Raw genomic sequence first — 23,312 nt, forward strand, 5'->3', positions numbered from 1 at the left:
TAGCCTATACACCCATTTGTCTGGGTCTCCCAATTGGAGCTAGAAGAAAAGGAATTTACGGTAAGTAAACAAAATTCCCTTATTTTCATCCTATGCCATGTCTGCCATGCTAGAGGCTGCTCACCGCACTGCGGTGGCTTCAGCTAATTCTCTTGTTATCCGCAAGATTTTGTGGCTTTGAGAGTGGAAGGCAGATGCTTCTTCCAAGAAGTTTCTTGCTGGGCTCCCTTTTGCTGGTTCACGGCTGTTTGGTGAACAGCTGGATGAAATCATTAAAGAAGCTACTGGTGGGAAGAGTACTTCCATGCCACAAACCAAGACCAGGAAACCCGCCCAGGGTAGGAATCAATCGAGGTTTCGTTCCTTTCGTTCCTCCAACTGGTCATCCTCTAAGCCTTCCGCCTTGTCCGCTAACTCAGCCAAGGATCAGAAATCCAACTGGCGCCCAAAAGTGCGTCCGCAGAAGACCGCAGGAGGTTCTGCCACTAAGGCAGCTTCCTCATGACTCTCGGCCCGCTCCAGCCACGTCCTTAGTCGGTGGCAGGCTCTCCCACTTTGGCGACGCTTGGTTAAAGCAAGTCTCCGATCAGTGGGTGAGAGACATCATATCTCATGGCTACAGGATAGAATTCTCTTCCAGCCCTCCAAACAGATTTTTTTCTCTCAACTCCCCCCTGCTCCAAGGCCGCCGCCTTCTCGCAGGCCGTGGCGTCCTTGCAGGCAAACTGAGTGATTGTCCCAGTTCCCGCTCAGGAACGGTTCAGAGGTTTTTACTCAAATCTCTTCCTAGTTCCAAAAAAGGACGGTACCTTCCGGCCCATCCTGGATCTCAAGCTTCTCAACAAGCATGTCCGGGTGCAGCATTTTCGCATGGAGTCTCTGCGATCAGTCATTGCCTCTATGACCCAAGGGGAGTTCCTGGCGTCCATCGACATCAGAGATGCCTATCTACATGTGCCAATCGCAGTGTCACATCAGCGTTGGTTACGTTTTGCGATAGGAGAGGATCATTTCCAATTCGTGGCTCTCCCCTTCGGGTTAGCCACGGCCCCTCGGGTATTCACCAAGGTCATGGCGGCAGTGATTGCGGTCCTGCACCTCCAGGGGTTAGCAGTGCTTCCTTATCTGGACGACCTTCTGGTCAAGGGTACATCCAGCGCAGACACTCACTCACTCTCGCCACCCTAGCCCAATTCGGGTGAATTGTCAATCTTCCCAAATCCACTCTGACTCTGACCCAGAGTCTCACGTACCTAGGGATGCAGTTCGAGACTTTGCCGGCACTTGTGAAGTTGCCCTTAGACAAACAGCTGTCACTCCGGTTGGCGGTGCGCTCTCTCCTGAGGCCCCGCCGTTATACCCTCAGGCGTCTGATGCAGGTGCTGGGTCAAATGGTGGCCTCCATGGAGGCGATTCCCTTTGCCCAGTTCCATTTGCGTCCTCTGCAGCTGGACATTCTCCGCTGTTGGGACAAGCGGCCTTCCTCCTTACAGAGGTTAGTGGCTCTGTCGCCACGGACCAGGAGCTCTCTTCAGTGGTGGCTTCGACCCCTCTCCCTGTCCCAAGGGCGCTCCTTCCTGACTTCGTCCTGGGTGATTCTCACCACGGATGCCAGCCTATCCGGCTGGGGAGCGGTACATCTCCACCACAGAGCACAGGGCACTTAGACTCCGTCCGAGTCAGCCCTTTCAATCAATGTGCTGGAAACCAGAGCTGTGCTTCTAGCTCTCCTAGCCTTTCACCACCTGTTGGCGGGCAGGCACATTCGAGTCCAGTCAGACAACGCGACAGCGGTTGCCTACATCAAAGGCGGGACACGCAGCCGCCTGGCAATGTTGGAGGTCCAACGCATTCTTCAATTGGCGGAGTACTCTAAGTCCACCATATCCGCAGTCCACATCCCTGGCGTAGAAAACTGGGAGGCAGATAATCTCAGCCGTCAATCCGTGGACGGTGGTGAGTGGTCCCTGCACCCGGCAGTGTTTCAGTCAATCTGCCGCAAGTGGGGCACTCCGGACGTGGACCTAATGGCATCCCGTCACAACAACAAAGTTCCGGTTTACGTGGCTCGCTCCCACGATCCTCAGGCCTTCGCCGCGGACGCTCTGGTTCAAGACTGGTCCCAGTTTCGTCTGTCCTACGTGTTTCCCCCTCTAGCTCTCTTGCCCAGAGTCCTGCGCAAGATCAGAATGGAGGGCCGTCGAGTCATCCTCATTGCACCGGACTGGCCCAGGTGAGCTTGGTATCCGGACCTGCTCCAACTGTCCGTGGAGATGCCGTGGCATCTTTCGGACCGTCCAGACCTGCTCTCGCAAGGTCCGTTTTTCCGCCCGAATTCTGCGGCAATCAAATTGACGGCGTGGCTCTTGAGTCCTGGATTTTGACGGCTTCTGGTATTCCTCCTGAAGTCATCTCCACTATGACTCGGGCCCGTAAGTCTTCCTCCGTCAAGACCTATCACAGGACTTGGAAAATTTTCCTGTCCTGGTGTCGCTCTTCCGGCCATTCTCCTTGGCCATTCTCGTTGCCGACCCTTCTGTCTTTTTTACAGTCCGGTCTGCAGCTAGGACTGTCCCTCAACTCTCTCAAGGGACAAGTCTCAGCTCTATCAGTGCTGTTCCAGCGGCGTCTCGCCCGGCTGGCTCAGGTCCGCACCTTCATGCAAGGTGCGTCTCACATCATTCCGCCTTATCGGCGGCCCTTGGATCCCTGGGACCTTAACTTTGTCCTCACGGTATTGCAGAAACCCCCTTTCGAGCCCCTTAGGGAGGTTTCTTTGTATCGTCTTTCTCAAAAGGTGGCCTTTCTAGTTGCCATAACTTCTCTCAGGAGAGTCTCTGATTTGGCTGCGCTCTCCTCGGAGTCACCTTTTTTGGTTTTTCACCAAGACAAGGTAGTTCTCCGTCCGACCCCGGACTTTCTTCCTAAGGTGGTCTCTCCCTTCCACCTTAACCAGGATATTTCCTTGCCTTCCTTCTGTCCGGCCCCTGTTCATCGCTTTGAGAAAGCGCTGCATACTCTAGATCTGGTGCGTGCTCTCCGGATCTATGTGTCTCGCACCGCTGCGCTTAGGCGGTGCACCTCTCTTTTTGTGCTAACCACAGGCCGGCGCAAGGGCCTCTCTGCTTCTAAGCCGACCTTGGCCCGTTGGATTAGATCGACCATTTCGGACGCCTACCAGAGTACTCAGGTGCCTCCCCCGCCGGGGATCAAGGCACACTCGACCAGTGCTGTCGGTGCCTCTTGGGCTTTTAGGCACCAGGCTACGGCTCAACAAGTCTGTCAGGCTGCCACTTGGACTAGCCTGTATACCTTTTCGAAGCACTACCAAGTGCATGCTCATGCTTCGGCAGATGCGAGCTTGGGCAGACGCATCCTTCAGGCGGCTGTCGCCCACTTGTGAAGTTAGGCTCCGCCTACTTCTTAGTTTTCTCTGTTTATTCCCACCCAGGGACAGCTTTGGAACGTCCCATGGTCTGGGTCTCCCAAAGGAACGATAAAGAAAAAGAGAATTTTGTTACTTACCGTAAATTCTTTTTCTTATAGTTCCGTATTGGGAGACCCAGCTCCCTCCCTGTTGCCTGTTGGCAATTTTCTTGTTCCGTGTGTTATCACCGGCTGTTGTCGTGGAAAGAGTCTCCGGTTGTTCCGGTTCTTACTCTGTTCTACTTGTGGGTGGCTATTCTCCTTCAGCTTTTGCACTAAACTGGCTAGGACTGGCTACCAGGGGGTGTATAAGCTCAGAGGGAGGAGCTACACTTTTGAGTGTAGTACTTTGTGTGTCCTCCGGAGGCAGAAGCTAAACACCCATGGTCTGGGTTTCCCAATACGGAACTATAAGAAAAAGAATTTACGGTAAGTAACAAAATTCTTTTTTGGCCAGGGCGATGTACACACTGCAGCACATCTTGCTGTAAGTAATACCTTTTCTCTGACGCCTCATTGGGTGACACAGGACCATGGGTGTTATGCTGCCTATCCATAGGAGGACACTAAGTAGATGCAAAAGCATTAGCTCCTCCTCTGCAGTATACACCCCCTGGCCGGGCCAGGCAACCTCCGTTTTAGCTTAGTGTCTATAGGAGGCACATCTCTGCAGACTACTGCAGCAAGAATTTTTTGTTTTTAGAGGGCGACTGTTTCTTCGGGGACAGATTTCCCCAAACCATCAACAGGCGGGAACGCGGAGTGTCGCCTCCCAGTACCCCTTCTGCGACGTTGGATCCTGGGCTGTTAGTCACTGGACGACAGGTCTCATGGCACTGATTTTCTAGAGCCCAGAGCAGATGAAAAACTTCCTCAGTCCTCTTGCAGGCTCTGAGTTGATATTCGCTTCGCACCAGCGTGACCAGACTGCCATCTCCACAGGAGTTGAGGTGAGAGAATTCCGATTTTTCCAGAGCATTCCTCAGTCCCTCTGGCAGGCTCTGAGTTGATACACGTTCTGTGACCGGGCACAGCAGGCGTCAGAATCTGCACACGGGCTCCCTGACAGGAAACTGGAGCAAAGGTCACACTGACTGGATGCACATGGGCTGTGATTGCAGACACCTGCAGAGCATTCCACCTGTGGCGGGGGGAGGGGACAACTCCCTGGACTAAGTGCAGCTGCGGTACACTTATAGAGGTTTTTCTGTCCACCATTGTTGTACAGGGCTGGAGGGGGGAAGGGGAGTCCCTTCCCGCCATTTTTTTTTTGTTTATTATATTTTCTCATGCCTTCTTCTCAGAGCTAAGCCCTGCCCCCTATGACACTCGATAAGCCACGCTTCCTCACGAAAGCACGCGTATCCCTCCTCACACAGGATCTGCAGAGCATTGCTGCAGAGCATTGCTCCCTCTTGTTGTGATCAGAGCCTGTGGGCGTCTCTCAGAGCTGGCTTCCTCCTTCCCACAGGGACTGTGACGCAGGAGGGGGAAAGGGTCATCAGGGTTCTGGATGAGTTATAGCCTCACTTACATTTTAACTCTGCAGAGCATTGCTCCCTCCTTACAATCAGAGTTTGTGGCTCATCAGCCAGGGGCTGCAGTCACATGTTTTATGCTACAGCAACAACTATAAGACTATTAATGTATCCTGCCACGCTGAGCTACTTGGGGATGATAGCACCTCTTCCTTCTGTGAGTCCGGTGCCTTTGTAGCCCCCCTCCCCCACCGCCACCACCGCAGCAACCGCTACCAGCCCAGACCCTACGGCTCCCAGTCCCCCAGAATGGGCACAGTTCCCAGAACCTGGTGCTGGCTATGCAACATCGTCCTACACCCCTCGGGGCCCCTGGACAGAACGCAGCCTGATGACACCTCTATAGAGGGTCCTTCTGATAAGAATCAGCCCTCTGCTTCACCGGTTGCAGATCAGAAAAAGGGCATGACCCCCATGGGTCTCCCTCTGGGGTTCAGATGGGGTTCTCCCACATGTTCCGCGGTCTCTGAGGAGCCGGAGGAAGGGGAATGATGTTTGTACCGGGATGATTCCTTGGTTTCAACCTCCCCGAGCGATCAAGCTGCGATGGACTCCCTTATTGCAGCAATCTACCAAAACTCTGCATGTGGAAGATCTCCCATCCACTACTACTGACCCTGTGGTCTCCTTTTAAAAGGGTGAAGAAACTTAAAAAAAAAAGAGCTTTTTGACGCCGCTTCGGTATCCGTAAACTCATGGAGTCCCAGTACCCCTTTGGCTTAGCTGTCTCTAAGGGCTGGACCAATCCGGCCTCGGTGGACCCTCGGGGCTTCTGCCTGCCTGAAGGACCCTCCTGTCTTTTACTTGATGGATCCTCCTTCAAGGACCCGACAGACAGACAAGTGGAGCAGCTCGATCGCTCTGCCTTGAGGCAGAGCGGACTCTGTCTCTAAGAAGCCTCTCACAGTACTCCTTTCCAGACCGATGGTTTGCCGATCGTCTGGTCAGGCTTTTTTTTTTTTTTCTTGTCTGACGCCACGGGAGGAAAAGAGTACCTCTCTCCCCCAACTCTAGACCAGGATGTTTTTTACTAGACACGCAGGGACCGACCTTCTCAGCCCTCCCCGAGTCCACCTCGTCCTGGCAGTCTAGACAAAGACCGAGAAGTCTCGTCCTTCTCCATCCGGGCCGCCGCCTCAGACCACAAATGGGTGTGATACCTTGTGTCTTCCGGTTACCACATTGAATTCTGGACCCGATCCCCTGGTCAGTCTTTTCTCTCAAACCCCCCCCAGACACTTCAAAACACCACGAGGCCTTCTCCTCAGCAATCCACTCCCTCCAAACGGCGGTGGTGATGGTACCTGTTCCGGACGGCGAGAGGTTCAAGGCTATACCTATCGTGGTTGCCAAAGAAAGACTGGTCAGTTCGTCCCATCCTGGACCTCTAACACCTGAGCAAACAGTGCACTTAAGGAGATTCAGAATGGACTTCCTAGGGTCCATTATTACCTTTATGGTCGAAGGAGAATTCCTTGCCTCCCTAGCTGTCAGGGACGCGTACCTGCACATACCCATCACTCCAACTTACCAAAGTTTCTCCGCTTCGCGGTTCAGGACCTCTTCTTTTCTTTTGTGGCTCTACCCTCGGCTCTGCCACAGCACCAAGGGTCTTAACTAAGGTCATTGCGGCCGCCATGAGTGCCCTTCACGCCAGGAGAGTGGCTGTTCTGCCTTGCTTGGATGACCACCTCATCAAGGGCTCAACGAGCGTGCAGATCTCTGTGGGCACCCTATCCTGCTTAGGGCAGCTTCTGACTCCAGTCAAATCATCCCCGGTCGCGTCAAAATCCCTCACCTCCCTGGGCATGTCCCTGGACACTCTTCGGGGCTTGATATTTCTCCCTCAAGTCAAGGCGACCGCTCTACAACAAGCGGTATATTGCCCTCTACGTACTCCTGTCACTTCATACGATTCAGTATGAGCGTGCTAGGTACGATAGCGGCGGCTATAGAGGCTGTGCTGCTCGCTTAGCCACACCACCGCCCACTGCAGCTTTGCAGCTTGCGCTTCTAGCTGCCTGGGACAAGAGCCCCTTTTCCTTGGACGAACTTTTCACCTGACACCTTCAGTCAGATATGCGCTTTACTGGTGGCTTCAGTCCTCTTCCATATCAAGGAGTTTTTCTCCCTCCCCCCCCCCCCCCCAGTGAACTGGCTACTCCTGACCATGGACGCCAGCCTCTTAGTCTGGGGAGCAGCGTACTGGCTCCACACTGCTTCGGGACGTTGGACACCCCAGGAGTCCTGAAAATCAGCGCGATCTTCTCGCGCTCAGGTCATTCCCCTTTTCTGCTAGCAGGTCGTTTGATTCGGGTCCAATTGGACAATGCAACAGCTGTGGCCTATGTCAATCGGCAGGGAGGTACCAGCAGCAAGACAGCTTATTTCGAGGTCCTCAGGATCCTCACCTGGGCCTAATTGACGGGGGTCCGTGTTTTTCAGCGTTACACATACCGGGAGTAGAGAACTGGGCTGCGGACCTTCTAAGTCGCCAAGGCCTGGCCGGCGGAGAGTGGTTTCTCCACCCAGAAGTGTTCCCACACATCTGCACTCACTGGAGTACACCAGACGTGGATCTAATGGCCTCAAGGTTGAACGAAAGGTAACCGCGTTCTTAGCCAGGTCACGTGATCCACAGTCCATTGGCGCAGATGCTATAGTCTCCTGAAGTCGTTTCAGTCTGCCTTACATGTTTTTGTTGCTGCTGCCATGAGTAATCAGGAAGATCAAGGCAGAAGGAGTCCTGGTGATACTAATAACACCGGACTAGCCCAGGTGCGCCTGGTATGCTGAATTAGTACAATTGCTCATGGCGCCTCGTAAGCATCCCAGATCTGCTGACCCAAGGGCCCATTTCCCATCAGAACTCCAGAGCCCTGAAGCGGACGGCCTGGCCATTGAGACCTGGACTTTAACAAGAGCGAGATTATCTCCTGCGGTCATCTCCACCATGTACAGTGCCCGAAAGCCGGCCTTCATCCCGTATTTACCACCGTACGTGGAAAACTTTCCTTTTCCAGTGCAGGGAATCTAATGTCCAACCTATGCCTCTGGCGATCCCCAGAATTCTTGATTTTTGCAGTCAGGTTGCAAAAGGGGTTGGCCCTCAGCTCCCTTAAGGGGCAGGTTTCATCTCTCTCAATATTCTATCAATACCGCCTAGCTTGCAATCCGCAAGTCAAGACTTTCCTCAAGGGTGTTTCCCATCTCGTTTCCCTGTATAAATGGTCGTTGGACCCATGGGACCTCAATCTTGTTTTGGACGGTATCCAGAGGTCCCCTTTTGAACCTCTTAAGGAATCTTCTCTTGCTCTTCTATCCTGGAAGGTAACATTCTTAGTGGCAATTACGTCCATCAGACAAGTTTCGGAACTGGCATCACTCTCTTGCCGCGAACCCTTTCTGATCTTTCATCAGGACAAGGTGGTTCTACGCCCCCTTCCGGATTTTCTTCCGATGGTTATTTTCCCGTTTCATATGAACGAGGACATTGTTCTGACTTCCTTTTTGTCCACACCCAGTCCATAGGGTGGAAAGGTTTCTACATTCGCTAGATATTGTGAGGGCTCTCAGATATTACGTACCCAGGACAGCCCCTTTAGGAACATTAGACTCCTTGTTCGTCATTCCTGAAAGGCCTAAGAAAAGACAGGCAGCTTCACAGGCAACGCTGGCTCGCTGGATTCGCTCTGCGATCCAGGAAGTCTACCGCTTGCAACTTAAGCCAATTCCTAGTGGGCTGCGGACTTATTCCATGCAAGCAGTTGGCGCCCCTTGGGCCATTAAGCATCAGCCTTGAGTGGAACAGAGGTGTAAGGCTGCGACCTGGTCTTGCCTATATACTGTTTCAAAGCATTACTGAATCCATACCCAGGCTTCAGCTGAGGCGAACCTAGGTAGGAAAATTCTGCAAACGATAGCCAGGAGCTCCTACTGAGATAGGTACTCCACTATCTGGGACTGGTTCCTAGTCCTTGGGTTGCGTTGTTTATTGTTTACCCACCCATGGACTGCTTTAGAACATCCCATGGTCCTGTGTCCCCCAATGAGGCGTACACGGATTTTTGAGTACTCACCGTAAAATCGTTTTCTCTTAGCCATCATTGGGGGACACAGCACTCACCCTGTTGCCCTGTTGGGCCTTGGTTCTCTAAGTACCTTATTTGGTTATGACTCCTTTTTTTTTTTTTTTTTTTTTTTTTTTTTTTTCTCCTCATGTTCCTCTGTTGAGGTAAGTTTTTACTGGTTTTTTTTTTTTTTTTCTCCTACTGCTTGTGTACTAAAACTGAGCTTGCATGGCCCGACCAGGGGGTGTATACTGCAGAGGAGGAGCTAATGCTTTTGCATCTAATTAGTGTCCTCCTATGGATAGGCAGCATAACACCCATGGTCCTGTGTCCCCCAATGATGGGTAAGAGAAAACGATTTTACGGTGAGTACACAAAAATCCGTTTTTTAACATGCTCAAACTGGCAAAAATATATCTTTAAAGGGGGGGGTTACAGCCGTGGGCTCCGCTTGTTATTAACCCCTTCACGACCATGGACGGATATATCCGTCATGGAGCGTGTCCCGTTAACCCCCGCCCCCTGCCGCGGGCAGGCGGCAGCGGTCGGCACACATATCCGCTGTTTTCAACAGCTGACGTGTGCCTGCATGTTGCGAGTGGAATCTCTTCCACTCGCAACATTTAACCCCTTAAATCTCGCTGCCAAAGTCTGGCAGCGAGATCTATATGCGCGTGGCCATGATTTTTACTTACCACCGCCCCCACCGGAAGTCACGTGAGTGATCACGTGACTTTCGGTGGTTGCCATCGTAGCACAGGGTCATGTGATGACGCCTGCAGCTATGAAGTTTCACTTTCGTTTTCCCTCGGCCGGGAGCAGACAGAAACAGGAAGTGACTGAATCTGCTGTTTACAACTGTATAGCTGTGATCAGAAGATAGATAAGAGCGATCGGATTGCTGATCACTATAGGCCCCTAGGGGGACTAGTAAAATAAATAAAAAAAAAATTTTAAAAAAAAGTTATAACAAAAAAAAAACCCTAAGTTCAAATCACCCCCCCCTTTCCCCCCATTGAAAACTAAAGGGTTAAAAAATAAATAAAAATACACATTTGGTATCGCTGCGTTCAGAAATGCCCGATCTATCAAAATATAAAATCAATTGATCTGATTGGAATTTTTTTGCCACTACGCCGTTTACCAAACACCAAAATTACGTTTTTTGGTCGCCGCAAGTTTTACGCAAAATGCAATAGCAGGCGATCAAAATGTAGCATCTGCGCAAAAATCGTACCATTAGAAACGACAGCTCGAGACGCAAACAATAAGCCATCACTGAGCCATAGATCCCAAAAAATGAGAACTCTACGGTTTTCGGAAAATGGCGCAAAACGTGCGCCACTTTTATTGGACAAGCTTGTGAATTTTTTTTTAACCCCTTAGATATAAGTAAACCTATAAATGTTTGGTGTCTACAAACTCGCCCCGACCTCAGGCATCATACCCACACATCAGTTTTACCATGTAGTGAACACGGTGAATAAAACATCCCAAAAACTATTGTGCCATCACACTTTTTTTTGCAGTTTCTCCACACTTGGAATTTTTTTGCTGTTTTCCAGTATACCATATGGTAAAACTTATGGTTTCATTTAAAAGTACAACTTGTCCTGCAAAAAACAAGCCCTCATATGGCAAGATTGACGGAAAAATAAAAAAGTTACGGCTCTCGGAAGAAGGGGAGCAAAAAACGGAAAGTGTCCCGGGACTGAAGGGGTTAAAGGCAGACGATGGCTTTATAGTGGCATCGTAATCTGCTGGGAAGGCTGCAGACACAGCACATGAGCCTGAATCAAACACAAGGAATGGACAAATGAAGTAACGGTACACATCCTGTCTCTGGAAAGGGTTAACGCAGAGGTAGGCAATTCATTTTCTTGAGAGGCCACATGAAAGACCGTGGGTGGAGACCCAAACCAATAGGCTAAAATTCTGAACAATATTAATATTAACACATTATTTGATATTAATATTTGTTTCACTTAATATTGAGCGGAATTAAGAATGCTGACATCGCACTATATACAGTATGAGCCCACATACAGCCCCCTATATACAGTATAGCTTGCTATGTACAGGATGAGCCTCTTATATGAACCCCTGCATAGCCCTGCTGTATAAGTGTGAGCCTCTTCTATACAGTGTGAACCCCCTACATGGACTCCTATATACATTACCCCTCACATAGCCTTCTATTTGATTTTGAGCCCCCACAAAGCCTCCTACAAACATACAAACAAACATACATGCATGCATACATACATACATACATACATACATACATACATACATACATACATGCAAACATCCCATACACATGAGAAAACAAACAAAAAACCCCACATACTCTCCTCACTCCTGTGCCCCTGGCGCTGTGCTTCTGCCTCTAGTGCACCGAAGCACCACACAGCACATGTGATGTCATCGCGTCTGCTGCCCCTCATGCTGATTGGTGGAAAACTGAGCGAGCGGCCCCTCATCCACAAATGTATTCACAGCTGTCTACATCCTATGGACATCGGGTAGCAGCGGCAGCAGATGGGGGAGGTCATGGTGTGGCCACAGTCCACTGTTTTGAGCCTCTTGGCTGTTTTGGTCCACTGGACGGACTTGAATAGCAGGTGGGCCGGATGTGGTCCAAGGGCTGCATTATGCCAAGTCTTGGGATCAAATCTAATCACTCTATTCCAAAGCCTTAAAAAAAAAAAAAAACTTAACCCAGTAATAGCTGTCATTTTGTTTTTTTAAATGAGTGTGATTTTCTAATAAGTAACTGTTTTGCCTGTAGAAATACCAAGAAGTGGTTCGGCAGAGGTTTACCCAAATAGTTTATTCAGACCCTGAATTCTGGGCACAAGAAGAAAAAGGTTAGTTATCTGATCCTCGTACTTATATTTTTTTATTTATCTTTTCCTTTTGATATGTCTGAATTTTTTGTGATTTGTTTCATTGTGCGGTCCTTTTCATTACAGACAGGTCTAATTCAGTCGTAGTCCAGAGACCTCATTCTCCTCACCCCATTAGGATCACCAAACCTGTAGGACAGCGGGAGACGGTGGTGGATATAATACTAGAGGAGCCTTATGAAGGAGAGTAAGTAGAGAGCTATCATTAAATCATCCTGGTGGAGGATTAAATCATCCTGCTCCCCAAGAGACCGTCCATCCCTTCCTCTGCCCCACTACTCTTTTCCACCCTTCTCCCCTTATCTACCGCCCTCCATCCATCCCATCCATCAGTCAGTGAGGGGGAGTATGTGATTGTCCTTGTCAGGGCTGCTGTTCAGCTGCTTTGTGCATTATATTCCCTGTAGTGTCCAGTGTTTAATCATTTATGGCAAAACCAGTGCTGGTTTGCGGATCATTAGAGAGTTCTCCAGTCTGCAATACCATAAAGCCTATACGGTAAGCATCATTTGATTAACGGTGTATTGATGCTGTATAGATAAACCAGTGTGGAGTCGCCGCACAGAGAACTCTACAAAGATCCGCTAAGCAACAGAAGGTCAGGAACAAAGGATATACAAGCGCGACTTTTGCCAATCTTTCCAAGCTGGGGGTCACCAATAAGAACGCACTAGCGATCACCAATCGGAGCTGAGGGGGGCGTGTTAAAAGGACACCTAGGTGGCTTCAGCGCCAAACACCACACCCCTAACATGGGTGGGAGTCGTCAAATAGCTGCCGTGTGACATGTTCCCAACGACCAGCGAGGTCGTTCTGCAGGTCCGTATCGCTGCTTCATATCGTTGGCCAGATCTGCCTGTTTGACAGCTCACCAGCGACTTTCCAGCGATCCCGGCCAGGTCGGGATAGCTCGTGGGATCGCTAGAAAGTCTGTGTGTAAAGGGGCCTTTAGTCGGGGGTAGTGGACAATTTTTCCTGTCAAGAGAGATAATGGTCAGGAAGTTTGAATGTTATTGTTGACCCTTCTCTTCTCCGGGAGATAAGCCGATGCCAGAGCAGCTTGACAGTGGCTTTCTCGGTACTTCACTTGAAAATGGAGGAGTGCTTGGCCACGGCAAATGTTTGTATGGATGTGGAGTCGGGTCAGATAGCTGTTCCATACAGCCCTTGCATGTGTATTGCTGGCGATAGGTTACACGACACAGATATCGCTTGTTACAGGCTTTGAAAATTATTAGGATATGTGCCCACAATCAGGACTCACTGCGTCCTGGACACAGCGGGTCCTGACCTGCGGGTCTGCGAGTCTCCTCCGCAGGAAACTGCAGCTGCTCGTACCCAGGATCAGGATTCAGTGCGCGGCGGTCTCTCACTTGTGTTCTCCCTACGGAGGACGCATGCGAATCCACAGCAAACAATTGACATGCTGTGGCTTGTAAAGCTGCATCGCAGGTCAGTGTTTGATGCGGTAAAAACAAGCATACTGGGCACGGGATTTCTAGAAATCCCATCCACTATGCTTGTACTGTACACCACATCATTTTGGATGCTTCGAAAACACGTTACATCAAAAATGCTGCAAACACTGATCGTGGGCACGCACCCTTAGGCGGGCTTTACACGTTGCGACATTGGTAACAATGTGTTACCGATGCTGCAGCGATAGTCCCGCCCCCGTCGCACGTGCGATATCTAGTGAAAGCTGCCGTAGCGATTATTATCGCTATGGCAGCTTCACACGCACATACCTGCCGTGTGACGTCCCTCTGGCCGGCGACCCGCCTCCTTCCTTAGGGGGGCGGGTCGTGCGGCGTCACAGCGACGTCACACAGCAGGCGGCCAATTGAAGCGGAGGGGCGGAGATGAGCAGGATGTAAACATCCCGCCCACCTCCGTCCTTCTCATTGCAGCCGGGAGGCAGGTAAGGAGTAGAGATGAGCGAACCGGTCCCGGTTCGGCTCGAGGCCGGTTCGCCGAACGGGGGGTCCCGTTCGAGTTCGGTTCGTCGAACGTTCGACGAACTGAACTCGAACGTATAGGCTAGAATGGGAGGCAATCACAAACACATAAAAATGCATTATAAATGTACACAAACAGTTAATAAACATTGCCATAACACTTACCGGTCCTCGCGATCCCTTCTGCACTCTGTCTCCTGCCGCTATTCCATCCGATGATCGCTGAATCCTCCCGGTGACGGGCACTGCCAGCAGAGATGCAGGACCTATCGTGACGTCAAAATAGCCATGTGACCAGTCACATAGGCTATTATCTCATTGGCTACAGACTGGTCACATGACTATGACACGTCATGTAGGACCTGCGAGTGCATCTCTCCGGTACACGGTGCACATATGTGTATCGCCGTGTACCGGCGACATGCTCTAGCACACGGTCGACTCCCCGTTCCGTTAGGGACCGGCTGACACAGCCGGTCATTAACGGAGATCACCGTTGCCATAGCAACGCAGTTAGCGGTGACGTCACCGCTAACCGCGGCTCCGAGAGCACCGTTGCTATGGTAACGCGTCTGTCAGCGTTACCGCTAGCAGCCAGCACTGATCACTCACGGAGTGAAGGCTGCACGCTGCTTCCCGATTGTAGTGATGATTGTAGTGAGGATGGAGGTTCCCCAGCCCCAAGTGATGAGCTGGTGAATCTCATCCTTCCTCACTACAATCGTCACTACTACTACACTAGTGATGATTGTAGTGAGGATGGAGGTTCCCCAGCCCCAAGTGATGAGCTGGTGAATCTCATCCTTCCTCACTACAATCGTCACTACTACTACACTAGAAAGAAAGAAGACAGAAGAGCAGGATCGTGGAGGGCTGACAGGGGGTAATAAAGATGGAGTCTCTAATGTGTCTGTGTATTTATTTCTATTAAAGTATTTTTTCTCTGTGTGGTGTCTTTTTTTTAACCCTTTATCGGAGATTCTTAATGGCCGGGTCAAACGTGCCTGACATTAAGAATCTCTGGCTTAATACTGGCTGGTAAAACAAAGCCAGTATTAACTCATGATTACCCAACAAGCCACCCGGCTCCAGGGCTGTTGGAAGAGTTGGATACAGCGCCAGATGATGGCGCCATTTTCTGGGACGGCTGCGGACTGAAATCCGCAGCAGAGGCGCCCACAAACCTCGGGCTAACCTGTGCTGCGGATTCTAATCCCCAGCTGCCTAGTTGTACCCGGCTGGACACAAAAATAGGGCGAAGCCCACGTCATTTGTTTTTTAATTATTTCATGAAATAAGTGAAATAATTAAAAAAAAAACGGGCTTCCCTATATTTTTGGTTCCCAGCCGGGTACAAATAGGCAACTGGGGGTTGGAGGCAGCCCGTGGCTGCCAGCTGTACCTGGCTAGCATACAAAAATATGGCGAAGCCCACGTCATTTTTTTTGGTGGGCAAAAAACTTCAGCATACAGTCCTGGATGGAGTATGCTGAGCCTTGTAGTTCTGCAGCTGCTGTCTGCTCTTCTCCATACAGACAGACAGCAGCTGCAGAACTACAAGGCTCAGCATACTCCATCCAGGACTGTATGCAGAAGTTTTTTGCCCCCTGAAAAAATTATGTGGGCTTCGCCATATTTTTGTATGCTAGCCAGGTACAGCAGGCAGGTACGGCTGCCCCCAACCCCCAGTTGCCTATTTGTACCCGGCTGGGAACCAAAAATAAAGGGAAGCCCTTTTTTTATTATTTCATGAATTTCATGAAATAATTAGAAAACAAATGACGTAGGCTTTGCCCCATTTTTGTGTCCAGCCAGGTACAACTAGGCAGCTGGGGATTGGAATCCGCACCACAGGTTGGCCTGAGCTTTCTGGGCCCCACTGCTGCGAATTGCAGTCTGCAGCCGCCTCAGAAAATGGCATTTTCATAGAAGCGCCATCTTCTGGCGCTGTATCCAACTCTTCCAGCACCTGCCTGCTATACCTGGCTAGCATACAAAAATATGGCGAAGCTCACGTCCTTTTTTTGTAGTTTTTTGGCAAAAAAAATAAAAAATGCTTCCCTGGATTTTCCATTGCCAGTGAAGGTAACACCAAGCAGTGGGGGTTAGCAGCCAGTAGCTGCTTGGATTACCCTTAGCTAGCAATACAAAAAATGCAGCGGGAGCCCATATATATTTTTCTTCGGCGCTCCATTGGGAGACCCAGACGATTGGGTGTATAGCTACTGCCTCCGGAGGCCACACAAAGCATTACACTAAAAAGTGTAAGGCCCCTCCCCTTCTGGCTATACACCCCCCGTGGGATCACGAGCTGTTTTCAAGCTTTGTGCGAAGGAGGTCAGACATCCACGCATAGCTCCACTGTTTAGTCAGCAGTAGCTGCTGACTATATCGGATGGAAGAAAAGAGGGCCCATGCTAAAGGGCCCCCAGCATGCTCCCTTCTCACCCCACTCTTGTTGGCGGTGTTTAAGGTTGAGGTACCCATTGCGGGTACGGAGGCTGGAGCCCACATGCTGTTTTCCTTCCCCATCCCCCTGAGGGCTCTGGTGAAGTGGGATCTTACCGGCCTCCAGGCTCTGAGGCCGGGCTCCATCCACAGACCCGGAGATCCTGCTGGATACGGAGCTGGGTACCGTCAGGGACAAGGCCCTGCAACATTCAGGTACTCTGTGTCCCCGTACAGACAGGCACAGACACACTCCAGCGTTGCTGGGTGTTCTAGTGCGCCGGGGACAGTAGCGCTGCGCGCTTGGGTTATACTCACTGCAGCTTAGCTGAGTGAGTTTATGTGTGGGGAACTACCGCGCCGGCCGCCCCCGGAGACTGCGGCGCGGCTGAGACTTGTGGTGCGCCGGGGACTTCGCGCCGACCGTGCTTTTACGACGGCAGCGCTTATAAATCTAGTCCCCGGCTTCTGCGGCCTAGTTACGTTTCGTTCCCGCCCCCAGCCCTGTCAGTCAGGGAAGGGGAGAGACGCTGTACAATAGTCAGCGCCGAGGGCTGGAGTCTTATTTACATACTCCAGCCCTCTCACTGGGCACAGTGGGACGCCAGTTTCCCGCTCTTTGTCTGCAGCACGCCCACGGCCCGCCCCTCTTCACAGGACGCCGGCAGCCATTCCTGCACGCAGTCTGAGCTGGAGAACGGACATAGCCCTGGGAGACCCAGACAGGGGATTCTGGCGACCACACACCCGCTGTTAAGCGGGCGGTAAGCAGCACCTAGGTGCTGACCCCACTAGTGCCACAGTGTTGTTTTGTGTACTTTTGTTTGTACCTATATATTGCACTGTACGGTCGCTTCTTGGCTTATACCCCTATATTGCTCTGAGGAGACAACAGCATGTCATCCGCAAAAAGCAAGGGTGCCAAGGCACAGGCTTTATATGCTGCCTGTACCGCATGTGGGGCTGATCTACCGGCAGGTTCCACTGACCCCCATTGTGTGCAATGTTCGGTCCCTGTGCCACTTCGTCAGCCGGAGTCTATGCTAGTAGTGGCCCAGGCAGAGACTCCTGTGAAACCTGCCCCGGTGACGGGGACAGAGTTTGCAGTTTTTGCTGATAAGATGTCTGTGACTATGACAAAAATTCTAGAAACTTTGCAGTCCAGGCCGGTCACTCAGACCATGTGCACTGCTGATTCAATGTTCCCCGGTCCCCCTCAGTTGGAACTAATCCGTGCTCCAAAGGGGTCCCAGGCATCACAGGCTGAAGGCTCTGAATCGGACGACAGTCCCAGGCAGCCTAAGCGAGCTCGCTGGGAGAGACCCTCGGCGTCATCACGCTGGTCAGGGTCTCAGCGAGAGGATTCTCTGTATGATGAGACAGAGCTAGGTGATCAGGAGTCTAATCCTGAGACTGCTCTCAACCTGGATACCCCTGATGGTGACGCCATGGTGAATGATCTTATAGCGGCCATCAATAGACTGCTGGATATTTCTCCTCCAGCGGAGGAGGCAGCAGCACAGCAGGAGAAATTCCATTTCAGGTATCCCAAACGTAAATTGAGTACTTTTCTGGACCACGCTGACTTCAGAGAAGCAGTCCAGAAACACCATGCTTATCCAGATAAGCGTTTCTCCAAACGTCTTAAGGATACACGTTATCCCTTTCCCCCTGACGTGGTCAAACGCTGGACCCAGTGTCCAAAGGTGGACCCCCCAATCTCCAGGCTTGCGGCTAGATCCATAGTTGCAGTGGAAGATGGGGCTTCACTTAAAGATGCCAATGACAGACAGATGGACCTTTGGTTGAAATCTGTCTATGAAGCTATCGGCGCGTCGTTTGCTCCAGCATTCGCAGCCGTGTGGGCACTCCAAGCTATTTCAGCTGGTCTGGCGCAGGTGGACTCTGTCATACGTCCATCAGTGCCGCAAGTGGCGTCCTTGACCTCGCAAATGTCTGCGTTTGCGACTTACGCTATCAATGCGGTCTTGGACTCTACCAGCCGTACGTCAATGGCGTCCGCCAACTCTGTGGTTTTACGCAGAGCCTTATGGTTAAAGGAATGGAAAGCAGATTCTGCTTCCAAAAAATGCTTAACCAGTTTGCCATTATCTCAAGACAGACTGTTTGGTGAGCAATTGGCTGAAATCATTAAACAGTCCAAGGGTAAGGACTCTTCCTTACCCCAGCCCAGATCAAGCAAACCTCAACAGTGGAGGGGACAGTCGAGGTTTCGGTCCTTTCGAGGTTCGGGCAGGGCCCAATTCTCCTCGTCCAAAAGGACTCAGAAGGAGCAGAGGAGCTCAGATTCCTGGCGGACTCACTCACGCCCAAAGAAAGCAGCCGGAGGAACCGCTTCCAAGCCGGCTGCCTCATGACTTTCGGCCTCCTCTCTCCGCATCCTCGGTCGGTGGCAGGCTCTCCCGCTTTTGCGGCATTTGGCTGCCACAGGTCAAAGACCGGTGGGTAACAGACATTTTGTCTCATGGGTACCGGATAGAGTTCAGTTCTCGTCCTCCGCCTCGGTTCTTCAGAACTTCCCCACATCCCGACCGAGCCGATGCTCTTCTGCAGGCGGTGTGCTCTCTAAGGGCAGAAGGAGTGGTGATCCCTGTTCCTCTTCAGGAACGAGGTCAAGGTTTTTACTCCAATCTGTTTGTGGTGCCAAAAAAGGACGGCTCTTTCCGTCCTGTTCTGGACCTAAAACTGCTCAACAAGCACGTGAAAACCAGGCGGTTCCGGATGGAATCTCTCCGCTCCGTCATTGCCTCAATGTCTCAAGGAGATTTCCTAGCATCAATAGACATCAAGGATGCTTATCTCCACGTGCCGATTGCTCCAGAGCACCAGCGTTTTCTACGCTTCGTTATAGGAGACGAACACCTTCAGTTCGTAGCCCTGCCATTTGGTCTGGCGACAGCCCCACGGGTTTTCACCAAGGTCATGGCAGCAGTGGTAGCAGTCTTGCACTCTCAGGGACACTCGGTGATCCCTTACTTGGACGATCTACTTGTCAAGGCACCCTCTCAAGAGGCATGCCAACACAGCCTGAACGTTGCGCTGGAGACTCTCCAGACTTTCGGGTGGATCATCAACTTTTCAAAGTCAAATCTGTCACCGACCCAATCACTAACATATCTTGGCATGGAGTTTCATACTCTCTCAGCGATAGTGAAGCTTCCGATGGACAAGCAGCGTTCACTACAGACAGGGGTGCACTCTCTCCTTCAAGGCCAGTCGCACCCCTTAAGACGCCTCATGCACTTCCTGGGGAAGATGGTGGCAGCAATGGAGGCAGTCCCGTTTGCGCAGTTTCATCTGCGCCCACTTCAATGGGACATTCTCCTCCAATGGGACGGGAAGTCGACGTCCTTAGACAGGAAAGTCTCCCTTTCCCAGACGGCCAAGGACTCTCTTCAATGGTGGCTTCTTCCCACCTCATTATCACAAGGAAGGTCCTTCCTACCCCCATCCTGGGCGGTGGTCACGACAGACGCGAGTCTGTCAGGGTGGGGAGCAGTTTTTCTCCACCACAGGGCTCAGGGTACGTGGACTCAGCAGGAGTCCACCCTTCAGATCAATGTTCTGGAAATCAGGGCAGTGTATCTTGCCCTACAAGCCTTCCAGCAGTGGCTGGAAGGAAAGCAGATCCGAATTCAGTCGGACAACTCCACAGCGGTGGCATACATCAACCACCAAGGCGGGACACGCAGTCGGCAAGCCTTCCAGGAAGTCCGGCGGATTCTGATGTGGGTGGAAGCCACGGCCTCCACCATATCCGCAGTTCACATCCCCGGCGTAGAAAACTGGGAAGCGGACTTCCTCAGTCGCCAGGGTATGGACGCAGGGGAATGGTCCCTTCACCCGGACGTGTTTCAGGAAATCTGTCGCCGCTGGGGAAGGCCGGACGTCGACCTAATGGCGTCCCGGCACAACAACAAGGTCCCAACTTTCATGGCACGGTCTCGCGATCACAGAGCTCTGGCGGCAGACGCCTTAGTGCAAGATTGGTCGCAGTTCCAGCTGCCCTATGTGTTTCCCCCTCTGGCACTCTTGCCCAGAGTGCTACGCAAGATCAGGTCCGATTGCCGCCGCGTCCTGCTCGTCGCCCCAGACTGGCCGAGGAGGTCGTGGTATCCGGATCTGTGGCATCTCACGGTCGGCCAACCGTGGGCGCTACCAGACCGGCCAGACTTACTGTCACAAGGGCCGTTTTTCCATCTGAATTCTACGGCCCTGAACCTGACTGTGTGGCCATTGAGTCCTGGATACTAGCATCTTCAGGATTATCTCAAGGGGTCGTGGCCACCATGAGACAGGCTAGGAAGCCCACGTCTGCTAAGATCTACCACAGAACGTGGAAGATTTTCTTATCCTGGTGTTCGGCACAGGGAGTGTCCCCCTGGCCATTTGCATTGCCTACTTTTCTTTCCTTCCTGCAATCTGGTTTGGAAAAAGGCTTATCGCTCGGCTCCCTTAAAGGGCAAGTCTCAGCGCTATCGGTATTTTTTCAAAAGCGTCTAGCACGACTTCCTCAGGTACGCACGTTCCTGCAGGGGGTTTGTCACATCGTCCCTCCGTACAAACGGCCGTTAGATCCATGGGATCTGAACAGGGTACTAGTTGCTCTCCAGAAGCCGCCCTTCGAGCCTCTGAGGGATGTTTCACTTTCTCGACTCTCACAGAAAGTGGCCTTTCTGGTAGCGGTCACGTCTCTTCGGAGGGTATCCGAGCTGGCAGCGCTGTCATCCAAAGCTCCCTTCCTGGTTTTTCACCAGGACAAGGTAGTGCTGCGCCCGATTCAGGAGTTTCTCCCTAAGGTGGTATCCTCTTTTCATCTCAATCAGGATATCTCCTTACCTTCCTTTTGTCCTCATCCAGTTCATCGGTATGAAAAGGATTTGCATTTGTTGGATCTCGTGAGAGCACTCAGAATCTACATTTCCCGCACGGCGCCCCTGCGCCGCTCGGATGCACTCTTTGTCCTTGTCGCTGGTAAGCGCAGAGGATCGCAGGCTTCCAAATCCACCCTGGCTCGATGGATCAAGGAACCAATTCTTGAAGCCTACCGTTCTGCTGGGCTTCCGGTTCCATCAGGGCTGAAGGCCCATTCTACCAGAGCCGTGGGTGCGTCCTGGGCATTACGACACCAGGCTACGGCTCAACAGGTGTGCCAGGCAGCTACCTGGTCGAGTCTGCACACTTTCACCAAACATTATCAGGTGTATACCTACGCTTCGGCGGACGCCAGCCTAGGTAGAAGAGTCCTGCAGGCGGCGGTTGCCTCCTCGTAGGGGAGGGCTGTTTTGCAGCTCTAACTTGAGGTATTAATTTACCCACCCAGGGACTGCTTTTGGACGTCCCAATCGTCTGGGTCTCCCAATGGAGCGCCGAAGAAGAAGGGAATTTTGTTACTTACCGTAAATTCCTTTTCTTCTAGCTCCAATTGGGAGACCCAGCACCCGCCCTGTTTCCTTCGGGATTTTTGGTTTTTTCGGGTACACATGTTGTTCATGTTGAACGGTTTCAGTTCTCCGATGTTACTTCGGATTGAATTTGTTTAAACCAGTTATTGGCTTTCCTCCTTCTTGCTTTAGCACTAAAACTGAGCAGCCCGTGATCCCACGGGGGGTGTATAGCCAGAAGGGGAGGGGCCTTACACTTTTTAGTGTAATGCTTTGTGTGGCCTCCGGAGGCAGTAGCTATACACCCAATCGTCTGGGTCTCCCAATTGGAGCTAGAAGAAAAGGAATTTACGGTAAGTAACAAAATTCCCTTCTTTTCATAAGCATATATGTTTTTGTCCAAAACAAGTTACAAATGACGTTTCGGCCTGAGCCTTCGTCAGATTGGACTTATCTGCATGTAATCATGAAAAATGACAATAATCAGTATCACATAAGAGTGAGAGAACAATAACATAAACTCGAACAATGTAGAGGTACAATTGGGATGCAGCAAAAAAATTGCAACACAGCAAGAAATGAAACACATGATACAAATGTCATAATACAGTACAAGGACAATATAGTAATGACAAATATGGGGTCAGAGTAGGCTTAGACAGCTCTGGTACGAAAGATGTCAATCATAAAGTAACATGTGCAGTAGGTGTAGAGCTACAGTATGCATGGCAGAGCTAATGGGTAGACCGACCGGAGAAAAAGTGGAGAAAAAGTGGAGCACCCTTTGGTGCCTTTCATGTGGCACTAAGGGGTGCTTAGCTTTGTATTTTGCCAAAAAAATGAAAAAAAAAATGACGTAGGGTTCCCCCTAGTTTTGTAGCCAGCTAGGGTAAAGCAGACGGCTGCAGCCTGCAGACCACAGCTGGCAACCTCACCTTGGCTGGTAATCCAAAACTGAGGGCACCCCACGCTGTTATTTTAAATTAAATAAATAATTTAAAAAAAAAAACACGTAGGGGTCCCCCAAAATTGGATCACCAGCCAAGGTAAAGCAGACAGCTGGGGCCTGATATTCTCAGACTAGGGAGGTCCATGGTTATTGGACTCTCCCAAGCCTAAAAATAGCAGGCCGCAGCCGCCCCAGAAGTGGCGCATCCATTAGATGCGCCAATCCTGGTGCTTCGCCCCAGCTCATCCCGCGCCCTGGTGCGGTGGCAAACGGGGTAATATATGGGGTTAATACCAGATGTGTAATGTCACCTGGCATCAAGCCCTGGGGTTGGTGAGGTCAGTTGTCTATCAGATACCTGACATCACCAACCCAGTCAGTAATAAAAAAAAATAGACGACAAACACATTTTCTTTATCGTTCCTATGGGAGACCCAAACCATGGGTGTATAGCTACTGCCCCCGGAGGACACACAAAGTTACTACACTCAAAACGTGTAGCTCCTCCCTCCTAGCATATACACCCCCTGCTAGCCAGTCCTAGCCAGTTTCATGCTTTGTGTCTGGAGGATCAACACACACACATGCATCCTTTTTTGATTTTTCATT

General features: G+C 51.2%; 1 protein-coding gene across 1 annotated transcript in view; it reads left to right on the forward strand.

Annotated features, from left to right (window-relative positions):
• KIAA0753 (KIAA0753 ortholog) overlaps positions 1-23,312 on the forward strand; it is a 164,617-nt gene that overhangs the window by 131,376 nt on the left and 9,929 nt on the right. The window contains exons 13-14 of the mRNA XM_075335277.1: positions 11,826-11,904; positions 12,010-12,130. Of these exons, the coding sequence (XP_075191392.1) occupies positions 11,826-11,904; positions 12,010-12,130 (200 nt within the window). The remainder of the gene's footprint in view (positions 1-11,825; positions 11,905-12,009; positions 12,131-23,312) is intronic.

This window comes from Anomaloglossus baeobatrachus, chromosome 2, assembly GCF_048569485.1.
Source record: "Anomaloglossus baeobatrachus isolate aAnoBae1 chromosome 2, aAnoBae1.hap1, whole genome shotgun sequence".
Classification (NCBI taxonomy): Eukaryota; Metazoa; Chordata; class Amphibia; order Anura; family Aromobatidae; genus Anomaloglossus; species Anomaloglossus baeobatrachus.